The 13,428-nt window shown below is 40.2% G+C and overlaps 1 protein-coding gene across 7 annotated transcripts in view; it reads right to left on the bottom strand.

Annotated features, from left to right (window-relative positions):
* LOC139416552 (plasma membrane calcium-transporting ATPase 3-like) overlaps positions 1–8,239 on the bottom strand; it is a 33,011-nt gene extending 24,772 nt beyond the window's left edge. For 5 of the 7 annotated variants that reach the window (XM_071165305.1, XM_071165304.1, XM_071165306.1 and 2 more), the window contains exons 1-4: positions 5,061–5,715; positions 2,723–2,920; positions 2,232–2,489; positions 1,857–1,982 (exon numbers count right to left, since the gene is read on the bottom strand). In XM_071165305.1, coding sequence (XP_071021406.1) covers positions 1,857–1,982; positions 2,232–2,489; positions 2,723–2,920; positions 5,061–5,277 — 799 coding nt within the window. In that variant the 5' untranslated portion in view covers positions 5,278–5,715. Of the gene's footprint in view, positions 1–1,856; positions 1,983–2,231; positions 2,490–2,722; positions 2,921–5,060; positions 5,716–7,790 lie in introns of those variants that run through there. The other 2 variants (XM_071165309.1, XM_071165303.1) reach the window with 2 other exon arrangements.
* Positions 8,240–13,428: the final 5,189 nt, after the last annotated feature.

Raw genomic sequence — 13,428 nt, 5'->3', positions numbered from 1 at the left:
ATGCCAAAGGTGAATCTAACAGGGGTGTGAATACCCTGAGTAAATTGATGTTTCTGTATTTCATTTTCAATACATTTGCAAACATTTCAAAAAACGTGTTTTGACTTTGTCAGTATGGTGTATTGCGTGTAGATGGTGGAGAAAACCAATGAATTCAAGCTGTAACAGAACAAAATGTGGAATAAGTCAAGGGGTATGAATACTTTCTGAAGGCACTGTACTGCCAAATTCTCAAAAACAACGTTGGATGCGGCTTATGGTAGAGAAATTAACATTCCTGGTGGACATTCCTGCAGTCAGCATGCCAATTGCACGCTCCTTCAAAACTTGAGACATATGTGGCATTGTGTTGGTTGACAAAACTGCACATTTTAGAGTGGCCTTTTATTGTCCCTAGCACAAGGGGCACCTGTGTACTGATTATGCTGTTTGATCAGTTTCTTGATATGCCACACCTGTCAGGTGGATGAATCATCTTGACAAATGATAAATGCTCACTGACAGGGATGTAAACAAATTTGTGCACAGCATTGGAGTGAAATAAACTTTTTGTGCGTATGGAAAATTCAGGGGATCTTTTATTTCAGCTCATGAAACATGGGACCAACACTTTACATGTTGCGTTTATATTTTTGTTTAGTGTAGATATAGTGGACGACTGAGTTAACATTACACAGTAATGTCATCTTCCCTAAAAACCTAAAAGCCAACTCTCATTCCTGGAGTGACAAGCTAGCTTCTTGGTTGGCTTGAGTGAGGTGTGCCGTTAGGAACGCAGGTTCGAATCCAGTGTCAATGCAGAATTACACTCAATAATCTGTGGCTAATGTAGTTTGTCTTTTTTAATCACTGTGTAAGGTCACTTTCCTCTGTTTTTCCTACTGACCGGTGATCTAATTACTTTTGTGCAGCAGAGCTTCATTATGTTCCCATTAATTAAACTACTCTATCACAAGAGACCAGGGGTTGCTCAATAACACTGTTCACATACCCTAATACCAGGGAGTGGAATAGCCCTCTGTGAGAAAGAACAATCAGTAATAGTGCAGAATACTGCTAAATCTGTTTAATGTTTGTGATTGCTTAAATATGCAATGGCTTGAGACTGTTATGAATATGTGCACTAAACCACAGCATGTAGATGGTCGGAGCAGGTAAAGCTAATGTATTTCAACTGGAACTGATACATTCTCCTGCAATCATCCAGTATCCTGTGGCCCAAACATCAAGTGATGTATGTAAGCGTGACAGGTACATACCGGAAAAAAAACATCATGATGAAATAACTGACCAATTGTATCGTACATATTTCTTAACCTGCATCTAAAAACGTTAAATATTTGTTATTCTGCGCCATTACAGCAATGTGGATGAGGCTGCTACACCATGATCACAATATCACGCTCTTCTTTTAGATCTCTGCATAGGCCTAGCCAGGCAATGGACCTATGGAGTGAGTAGCAAAGTCCAGTTCCGAGTATCCTTATTGGGAAAAGGATGAGAGAGGGTGTCCTGTGGGTCGAATGGAGCCATGACCCGATGCTCAGGAAGCTGACCAGGGGCTACCATCCGATTAGCCCTGTCAGGATCCATGGAACAGGTAGGAGTCACTCTCTTACTGGGAGAGGCAATGAGATTTCCCCTCTCGGCATTACAACCAGCATACGGACACATTAGACAGGACATTCACTCAGGCAGCTCATCAGTCACACGTAGGCACGTACAAGAAACAAAAGAACACGCTTAAGAAAGCACCTAGAACACACACACACACACTGCACAGAGGCAAACACCCCTAGCATGGCCTCTGTCGCCCAACTGTAACATAACTACTGTATTATATGCAAACAACTCACCAGACAGCAACATAGGGTCCTTGTCAACAGACTTTTTTACATGGTCAGACTCTCCTGTCAGCGAGCTCTCATCGATCTTCAGGTCATTTCCCTGTATCAGTATCCCATCAGCAGGAAGGAGATCGCCTGTGTGGGAGCGGGATGCAGGAGGACACATGGGACCAGAGACTTATAAGGATCTATAAGGAATTATAAAGATCCAAACATCGTTATAACTGCTTAATAAAAGTATACACAATACCAGATATGTTTAATGAATTATATGGTTGCTGTTATAAGGACCACAAATGCCACAAATGCGCTTTACACAGGTAGCTATGTAGATAGTCTAACCAGGTATACTACACAGGTGACCTCTCCTGATCCTGGACTGACCATATTTGATTTGGGCCACATCCCCGACCACCATTTCGGCCACGGGGATCTGGATGACGGTGCCGTTCCGCATCACGGCGAATCGCTGCTCCTGCTCGATGCGGCTCTGCAGTCCCCGGAACTGTTTCTCCTTGCTCCAGTCATTGAAGGCCGTCACCAGCACCACACAGACTACGGACAACAAGATGGCTGCGCCCTCGATCCAGCCAGCCTCTGCTTCGCCCTCATCCTCTGCACCGGATGCCATGTTCCCACACGCTGCAGAGAGAGAGGGAGAGAGAAAGATGACAGAGAGAGACAGAGAAAGAGAGGGGGCAGAGTATTTAGGAAAGACAGAACTCTGCTCATCTGATGAGTTACCTTAACTGATAGAACTGAAAACTTGGGTTCGCTCCCAGAGGTAATATTGAGGCATTAGCTCAGAGGGCTAATGCTTTCTTAAGGCATGCGGAAAGCCCAAGTTCAATACCTGGATAATCAGTCAAACCTACCTTCGCTCTCCTCTCCGGGTGGTTGGTAGAAGGACAGTGCGAGGGAGATGATGGCAGCTATCTCCAGGATGATGAGAGTGACATCCTGTAGAGCCTCCCAGACCAGCTCCAGGAACGACTTGGCTTTCTTAGGAGGGATAAAGTTCTGGCCAAACACCTGGCCACGCTTCTCCAGGTCTGACGGATTGTCCGATAGGCCTAGAGGAGAGGGAATACTGCTACTGAACATCCCTTCATTCACCTCACTGGATTTAATGTAAAACGCTATTAGAGGGCATTAAAGTCTTGCGTGAATTCAGAAGGTAAGGGAGGTAGTTATGTCAGGATGCCTACATTAGACGAAGCATTTGTCAAATTGCAGGTCTCTGACATGAATCTGTTGAGTTTCAGTGCATCATGATTTACAGGTTCATATTAGAAACTGGCCTTGTGAAATACTGTTGTCATAAACAGTCATTACATTATATTGGACATGGTCATAGAACTTGAGAAAATGACAGTATAGGCCATGTTTCTTATAGCCTTGTGTAGGCATTATGACAGAGCATTCAAATAAAGTGCTATCAAAATGTCTAAAATAGAGCAGACAGAACACAGCATAAGGCATCATTCAATTATTTCTGTAAATGTACATGTCAATAGACTCACTCACATGCATCATATGACAGACATACATGTTTGAGTGCTGGGTGCTCTCTTGGTGAAGTGAGATAGATGGGGTGGGAACAGCACAGATGGCTAAGTCAGTGTGTCTGCTTCTCTGTGGCGTGTGTGCTCTGGCAAGTACACTTAGGCAGACTGTCACACACTCCTCATGTCCTTCCCTGCCAAACGTCACCTGCTGCTACTGGCAACCCAGTAATCACTCTCTCTGTATCTCTTTCTCTCCTTCTCTCTTTAACTGTTTCTTTTTCACACAATCCCATTTCGTCGGGTAGTCAAAACTATAACCAGAGCTAGGCCTGCACTGCACACAGAACTCCATTTGACCTTGACCAAGTTCAGAAATTGTGTGAAACAGTCTGATGATAAAAAGACACGTGAGTAGCGACATCTCAGGTTAAGGAGATATGCAAATGAATCATTTATCTGAATGGAAACTCTGTGAAAATTCCCCTTTTACTAATTCAGACAATATTCTTGCCATTTCTATGGTAATGAAAGGTTCATGAACAAATGTATATTGATCTCTCTAACAAGATGGTGCCGACAGACATGATCACTCTGTTTCTAGCTCCTAGCCAACTTTGCAGTATTTACTATAATTTTTTGGGGGGGTCATTTATTATATTATTTCCTCAGAACGTTTATTTCATTATTACCTACACCTGGAAATAACTTTAGGATATTATATGTATATATATTTATAGTCCGGTATCTGACACTGCTCGTTTTGATGTTTGGTAATTTCTTAATTTTTCTGGATTATGTGTGTATTGTTTTGTTTTATTATTGCAAGGTATTGCTGCACTGTTGGAGCTAGAAAGCATTTCACTGCACCTGCGATTACATCAGCAAATCTGTGTACGTGACCAATAACATTTGATTTGATTATTGAAACATGTATTTCTATTGAATTATAAAACATTGTTTTGTAATCATTATAAAAGTTTATAGATATTAGAGGTGTGTTAAATTGTAAAAACAGGAATATTTAAAATTGTTCTTAAAAATGCAAATACAAATGAGACTCCTTTGCTCTTTACTTAGTAATTTCCACTGAAGTAAATTGAAACTGAAATCGACATTAATTGGAAAGACCCCATTCTACTCAACAGTATAAGCAAAAATCCCTGTTTAAGATGATATGGTGAAAAACAGTAAGGCACTTGTATAATTTAAGGTCATCAGAGTTTTTTTTCAATTACATAATTTGAAACTATAATAGTGAAAATAAAGTAATTATGCTGAAAACATGAAATGCTCTTATAGCTTTGAGCATCTCTCCTCGGGCCGATTTGATGTTTGCTGGAGGATGAATGAGAGGAGGTGTCTGTCTCTGCCTCACACCCACCAGATTGCTGATGCTTTTGTAGCTTAGCAACGACATGAAAGCATGTTCGGGCAGACTGGGTTGGGAATACAAAAATACAGATAGAAAACCAGACGGATGAGGACAGTACAAATGATGACATTGAGTAAAGTAGAAACCGTCTATGCAAACACAATGGCAGTGGCGCTACGGCATACAATATCATCAACTGGTTCTTCATAAACAATTCAGTTGATTTAACATATTGGTTTGAATTTGATTAGTAAGGTGGACTAATAATGTGCATCTTGTGTTACAAGTGAAGTATGTCACTCTGAGAGTGATGTGTCTGAGTGAGACTCTCACCATCGGCTGGGGAGGTCTTCAGTCTCTGACAGAGGCCCTCTGTGTCCGTGTAGTTCTCCTGGATCTTCTGAATGGCTTCTGCACCCCTCAGCTCCATAAGGTCCCGCAGGTCCTCCAGGGTAGCCCCGAAGTCCCCTGCATGGTTGACCTCCATTCCCCCTCCACTACCTCGCTTCTTGGGTTTGAACTCCACCGAGCTATTGGCTAAGTCCCCCATGATAATGTGTGGTTATAGAAATGTGTTGATTCTTCAAAAAACAATGATTTTCTGATGGACTCCTTTAGTGCCTTGGCCAGGGTAGGTATGCTTGACTATGTGATTTTTAGATTAATGTTCCCCCATGCCACTCCCTCCTTTTCCCCTTCTATGATTCTCCATATCAAGGCATGTGTGGAAGAACATATGGAAATGTTTTTGTTGTGTGATTTGATGGTGGTTTATTCCACCAGAGACCTTAATCTGATGTTTCTCACAACCTCAGAAGAGAAAAGGGCATCAAGCTAAATGATAGGGAGGATACCAATCCATAGAGCCAGATATTTGTAAGGAGAGAAATAAAAAGAAGAGCTCAAGCGTTTGAGTGTAAAGAGAAAGATGCTTCAGAAGGTGGATTCACCTAGAGGCTGGAGAAAAGGGGTTTTGTAGAGAATATTCTTTCATAATTCAAACCTATCTATAAATCAAATTGTGAACATTTGCCAATAGAGAACAATAACTATTAGTCCCCTTAAAAGACTATAAACCCAGGTCTCAAAATAACTCTCAGATTGTAAGGAATTCAAGGTCTTGGCAGGATGTCACCATGTCATGAAAATACGATCTATCATTTGCATCAAAGAGAATTCCTAATGACCCAATAGGAGTTGCTGGAATCCCACACCCCCTTCACTGGGAGAAGAAACAAACAAAACAAAAAAACAGACACCATAACTTATTTATAAGAGGACTATTGATTTTGAGTTTATTGATTTGGGAGGTTAAGGCCTCTCTGGCTTGAAACAACTTAACAGTGGGTTGGCTCTCTGATCATGGGGACATACGTAACCATCCTGAATGCTCATACTAAAAAAATTAAGGAGAAAGGCATTGGGATGAAAACACATGCAAATATACAATATCTTTATAAGACTGATACTGTTATTTATCTATGACTCCAAGTCATATCATTGAATTGTGACTTAAAATTGTAATCATTACAAAGAAATCTTTACATTTCCTTGTGGTTTTATACTTCATAGTCAATGGTTTAAAGGCCTACGCAAATAATCCGATGGTGTGTATGGGATTTGCTGATTATTTTGGCCATAATGAATTTGACAAGCTTTTAGCCTGCTAATGCTACACTTTTCTAAACTTTGTATAATTATTTACGTTTGCATAATAACCTCCTCTCTTAATCATCTTCAAACAGAGAATGTTATTCCCTCGATGCTATTTCATCAATACATGACAAATTAGGCCTACTATATGCCCCCAGGAATCATCAAAATCCAAGGAACATTTTTAAGGTTAAACACAAACTGTAAACATATTTCTAGAATATATTTGTTCTCGCAGTACCGCCTTCTGAATGAGCGTCGTCACGCTCCTATGGAAATAGCCAATCCATGTCTAGAATGGGTTTTACCAAGGCGACGCGCACAGCCATGATGCTCAGCGATCTGTGATTCAGAGATACTCTCCTCGGAGTGATGCGAGGGTACAAGTACCTCCATCGTGGCACGAAGCATTATACTAAGATGTTCTTATATTTCCACAGTATCAAAGAGCGAATGGAACCATAGCTGTGTATATATCATACTTTAAAAAAGCATCCCTTTCCTTGCAACACGGAGCCTGTATTATTGTAGTAGTACATTGTCAAAAATCAACCGTGCCCTTTACTTGTAACCTTCAGATATCAGTTGTTAACCTTGGTCTGCACAAAAAATCTATTTTGTCAACGATATCCTTCCATTACGATATAAATGAACACCAAAGCATGGAATTATACACCTTCTCTTAAATTCGGATTTTATTTTTATTTTCTAGAGGTGGAATGGGGTATGATGGACCTAATATGAATAAGAACACATTTTCGAGGCAACAGATTTCAGAGGAATTGCAGCACTTACGATTGGAACATATTGCGTTTCTTGATAGTGGGAAAACGATAAAATTCTACCCGCGTGAATGTGCTACATTTAATACGTGAGCTGGCCTAGGCTACTGCAAGGTTAACACCGGATTGACACCGGCTATTGTTAATTTGCAGAATAACTCATCCCTGTGGATTCAGACATAAATCATAGTAGTGACCGGTAGGCCTATACCCTATTCCCAGAATACGACAAATCGGGATTCTAGATATTCCAGATGCCAGTGCTTCATAATCATGATCATAATCATAATCTATTCCTGTTGCCCACAACATTAATGTAGCCTACCTAGATAACTGATAAATGTTTTATAGCATTTCATATTGATAAAGGTAATGTAGCCACTGTATGTTCAGTGTTGGATGCATGAATAGGCTACGTTTTATCTCATGGAGTAGTCAGTATTAGCCTACCAGTCCCATAATATATCAATAGCCCTCTAGCGAGAAAGGTATAGTAATAATATAAATAAATGGTGCACATCATCGACATTTTCACAGGCCATTCAAATATCACGAGGCATTTTGAGTCAATATTATCCTTAGCCTATCATTATAATATAATACAATTGAACGGAATTAAACTACTCACCCGGCCATGTCCAAGGACGTAAACTGGGAGTTTAGAAAAATAGAGAATCCTATGTTCTTCACTTTCAAATTCACTTCAAATCCGACAGAGAAAAAAACGTTTGAGGGATGTATACCGACGTGATGTCCCATCTGTTGTTTCTGGTCAGCATATAAAAATGTAAAGCACAAAATTGTGCAGACGTCTAGGCCTATGTGGAATTCCTCTAATGCTGAAGAAAATGAAAGGGTAGATATTAGCGTGTTTGCATAAATGAAGGGTTATGGACTGCAGGTAGCTATTTGATATTATTAGGCCTACTGTTCTTGTCGTTGTTCCCAATGTTTCTCGTTGCTGTTATTTTTTGTCTGATAATACAGCATAAACTCCAATAGTTAAGCAAAAATTTGGGTCTACATGCTGAAAAGATACCTCGCTAACCGCAATCGTCCTAAGGTGATTGCAACATTAAAATGGGCTGTTCTATGCGACGGATAGGAGAGGGAGGGGGTGGATGGATGGATGGATGCTGCCACTGCCGAGCTTGACGCTCGTATCCCTCCCTGCAACCCCTCCGCTTGCACACCCTGACAGTACAATTTGACCAGAATATTGGTACTATATCCCTAGATTGACTGTCTGAGCCTTAGACAGCCATTGGAAAAACGAAATGTTTACAAATAAAAATAATCATCAAATCATCATTATAATAAATTCAAATCAGAATGATTTAATCAATTTATGGAGGTAGATAGGCCTACAGTGCTTTCGAAAAGTGTTCAGACCCCTTGACTTTTTTCACATTTTGTTACGTTACTTCCTTATTCTAAAATTGATTACATCGTTTGTAGCATCAATCTACACACAATACTCCATAATGACAAAGTAAAAACATGTTTTTAGAATTTTTTGAAAATGTATTAAAAACAAACACTGAAACATCCCATTTACATACAGTACTAAAAAAAACTTTGGACACCTACTCATTCAAGGGGGTTTTCATGTTTTTACTATTTTCTATATTGTAGAATAATAATGAAGACATGAAAACTATGAAATAACGCATATGGAATCATGTAGTAACCAAAACGGTGTTAAAGAAATCCAAACATATTTTATATTTAAGATTCTTCAAAGTAGCCCCCCTTTGCCTTGATGACAGCTTTGAACACTCTTGGCATTTTCTCAACCAGCTTCATGAGGTAGTCACCTGGAATGCATTTCAATTAACAGGTGTGCCTTCTTAAAAGTTAATTTGTGGAATTTCTTTCCTTCTTAATGTGTTTGAGCCAATCGGTTGTGTTGTGACAAGGTAGGGGTGGTATACAGATCATAGCCATATTTGGTAAAAGACCAAGTCCATATTATGGCAAGAACAACTCAAATAAGCAAAGAGAAGCGACAGTCCATCATTACTTTAGGACATGAAGGTCAGTCAATCCGTAAAATGTCAAGAACTTTTAAAGTTTCTTCAAGGGCAGTCGCAAAAGGACTGACACATGAGGACTGACACAGCAAAGGAAGACCCAGATTTACCTCTGCTGCAGAGAATACGTTCATTAGAGATACCAGCCTCAGAAATTGCAGGCCAAATAAATGATTTACGGAGTTCAAGTAACAGACACATCTCAACATCAACTGTTCAGAGGAGACTGCGTGAATCAGGCCTTCGTGGTCGAATTGCTATAAAAGAAACCACTACTAAAGGACACCGATAAGAAGAAGAGACTTGCTTGGGACAAAAAACACGAGCAATGGACATTAGACCGGTGGAAATCTGTCCTTTGGTCTGATGAGTCCAAATTGGCGATTTATGGTTCCAAACGCTGTGTCTTTGTGAGTCACAGAGTATGTGAACGGATGATCTCCGCATGTGTGGTTCCCACCATGAAGCATGGAGGAAGAGGTGTGATGGTGTAGGGGTGTTTAGCTGGTGACACCATCAGTGATTTATAGAATTCAAGGCACACTTAACCAGCATGGCTATCACAGCATTCTGCAACGATATGCCATTCTATCTGGTTTGCTCATAGTTGGACAATTATTTATTTATTTAACCTTTATTTAACTAGGCAAGTCAGCCCTATCATTTGTTTTTCAACAGGATAATGACCCAAAACACACCTCCAGGCTGTGTACGGGCTATTTGATCAATAAGAAGACTGGGGGAATGCTGCATCAGCTTACCTGGCCTCCACAATCACCCAAACTCAATCAAATTGAGTGGTTTGGGATGAGTTGGACCGCAGAGTGAAGGAAATGCAGCCAACAAGTGCTCAGCATTTATGGAAACGCCTTCAAGAATGTTGGGAAAGCATTCCAGGTGAAGCTGGTAGAGAATGCCAAGAGTGTGCAAAGCTGTCATCATGGCAAAGGGTGGCTACTTTGAAGAATCTCAAATATAAGATATATTTGTATTTGTTTAACACTTTTTTGCTTACTACATGATTCCATAAGTGTTATTTCATAGTTGTGATGTCTTCACTATTATTATACAATGTAGAAAATAGTCAAATGAGTAGGTGTGTCGAAACTTTTGACAAGTACTGTAAGTATTCAGACCCTTTACTCAGTACTTTGTTGACGCACCTCTGGCCGTGATTACAGCTTCAAGTGTTCTTGGGTATGACGCTACAAGCTTGGCACGCCTGTATTTGGGGAGTTTCTCCCATTCCTCTCTGCAGATCCTTTCATGCTCTCTCAGGTTGGATGGTGAGTGTTGCTGCACAGCTATATTCAGGTCTCTCCAGAGATGTTCAATCGAGTTCAAGTCCGGGCTCTGGCTGGGCCACTCAAGGACATTCAGAGACTTGTCCCGAAGCCACTCCTGCGTTGTCTTGGTTGTGTGCTTAGGGTCGTTGTCCTGTTGCAAGGTGAACCTTCGCCCCAGTCTGAGGTCCTGAGCGCCCTGGAGCAGGTTTTCATCATCATCTGTACTTTGTTTTGTACATATTTTCCTCGATCCTGACTAGTCTCCCAGTCCCTGCCATTGAAAAACATCCCCACAGCATGATGCTACCACCACCATTGCGTCACCATAGGGATGGTGCCAGGTTTCCTCCAGACGTGACACTTGGCATTCAGGCCAAAGAGTTCAATCTTGGTTTCATCAGACCAGAGAATCCTGTTTCTCATGGTCTGAGAGACTTTAGCTGCCTTTTGACAAATTCCAACTCTACCATAAAGGCCTGATTGGTGGAGAGATGGTTGTCCTTCTGGAACGGTCTCCCATCTCCACAGAAGAATTAAAAACAACTATTGAAAACTTTTTGCTCCTGAATGTCATTTTGAAGACTGTTGGGATTTTAAATCTTGCATTATTCAAATAATACTTATTGGAATTGTACATAATGTATTGTTTGGAAAAGGAACAACAAAGAAATAAACAATACAATTAATGTGCAGGTGAGTTCAAAAGAGGGACTCCTCTTTTTTTCTAAATCTCCTCATAGTGCAGATATTAATGATGTGTGCAACACCATTTCCCCCACATATTTTATTCAAACAATTAAAATAATACACCTAGATTTAGCTTTTAAGTAAAACTTACTAAATAATAATAATAAAAAACTGATTAAATGGATTTTAGCACACTTGTGTGAAACCCTATGCCATAATCTTTTACCGGGGTAACTGGCACCTTTTCTAAAAACAACATATTATGAAATAACAAAAAAAGTCTCAACTGTAGCCATTTATTTCCCTTTATAGTTTATTCACCTAAGCATGACCTTTATCCACATACAATTTTGTTTTTCAAATGTTGCTTTTTATGTCAACAATTAGACATTGTTCTTTGGGAGGGACTAGTTACCCCCTAGTACCCTAATTGTGATGACTTTTTCAAAATGTTGTTACGCTACAGCCTTATTCTAAAATTTAGTACAGTGCCTTGCGAAAGTATTCGGCCCCCTTGAACTTTGCTACCTTTTGCCACATTTCAGGCTTCAAACATAAAGATATAAAACTGTATTTTTTTGTGAAGAATCAACAACAAGTGGGACACAATCATGAAGTGGAACGACATTTATTGGATATTTCAAACTTTTTTAACAAATCAAAAACTGAAAAATTGGGCGTGCAAAATTATTCAGCCCCCATTAAGTTAATACTTTGTAGCGCCACCTTTTGCTGCGATTACAGCTGTAAGTCGCTTGGGGTATGTCTCTATCAGTTTTGCACATCGAGAGACTGAATTTTTTTCCCATTCCTCCTTGCAAAACAGCTCGAGCTCAGTGAGGTTGGATGGAGAGCATTTGTGAACAGCAGTTTTCAGTTCTTTCCACAGATTCTCGATTGGATTCAGGTCTGGACTTTGACTTGGCCATTCTAGCACCTGGATATGTTTATTTTTGAACCATTCCATTGTAGATTTTGCTTTATGTTTTGGATCATTGTCTTGTTGGAAGACAAATCTCCGTCCCAGTCTCAGGTCTTTTGCAGACTCCATCAGGTTTTCTTCCAGAATGGTCCTGTATTTGGCTCCATCCATCTTCCCATCAATTTTAGCCATCTTCCCTGTCCCTGCTGAAGAAAAGCAGGCCCAAACCATGATGCTGCCACCACCATGTTTGACAGTGGGGATGGTGTGTTCAGTGTGATGAGCTGTGTTGCTTTTACGCCAAACATAACGTTTTGCATTGTTGCCAAAAAGTTCAATTTTGGTTTCATCTGACCAGAGCACCTTCTTCCACATGTTTGGTGTGTCTCCCAGGTGGCTTGTGGCAAACTTTAAACAACACTTTTTATGGATAGCTTTAAGAAATGGCTTTCTTCTTGCCACTCTTCCATAAAGGCCAGATATGTGCAATATACGACTGATTGTTGTCCTATGGACAGAGTCTCCCACCTCAGCTGTAGATCTCTGCAGTTCATCCAGAGTGATCATGGGCCTCTTGGCTGCATCTCTGATCAGTCTTCTCCTTGTATGAGCTGAAAGTTTAGAGGGACGGCCAGGTCTTGGTAGATTTGCAGTGGTCTGATACTCCTTCCATTTCAATATTATCGCTTGCACAGTGCTCCTTGGGATGTTTAAAGCTTGGGAAATCTTTTTGTATCCAAATCCGGCATTAAACTTCTTCACAACAGTATCTCGGACCTGCCTGGTGTGTTCCTTGTTCTTCATGATGCTCTCTGCGCTTTTAACGGACCTCTGAGACTATCACAGTGCAGGTGCATTTATACGGAGACTTGATTACACACAGGTGGATTGTATTTATCATCATTAGTCATTTAGGTCAACATTGGATCATTCAGAGATCCTCACTGAACTTCTGGAGAGAGTTTGCTGCACTGAAAGTAAAGGGGCTGAATAATTTTGCACGCCCAATTTTTCAGTTTTTGATTTGTTAAAAAAGTTTGGAATATCCAATAAATGATGTTCCACTTCATGATTGTGTCCCACTTGTTGTTGATTCTTCACAAAAAAATACAGTTTTATATCTTTATGTTTGAAGCCTGAAATGTGGCAAAAGGTCGCAAAGTTCAAGGGGGCCGAATACTTTCGCAAGGCACTGTATATATATTTTAATTGCAATACCCCATAGTGACAAAGAGAAAACAGGTTTTAGAAAATGTTGCTAATTTATTACAAATAAAAAACAGAAATACCATATTTACATGTATTCAGACCCTTTGCTATGATTTCCATTGATCATCC

The sequence above is a fragment of the Oncorhynchus clarkii genome, chromosome 9 (genome assembly GCF_045791955.1).
Source record: "Oncorhynchus clarkii lewisi isolate Uvic-CL-2024 chromosome 9, UVic_Ocla_1.0, whole genome shotgun sequence".
In the NCBI taxonomy this organism is placed as follows: Eukaryota; Metazoa; Chordata; class Actinopteri; order Salmoniformes; family Salmonidae; genus Oncorhynchus; species Oncorhynchus clarkii.
This window is presented reverse-complemented; position numbering and strand designations above follow the sequence as displayed.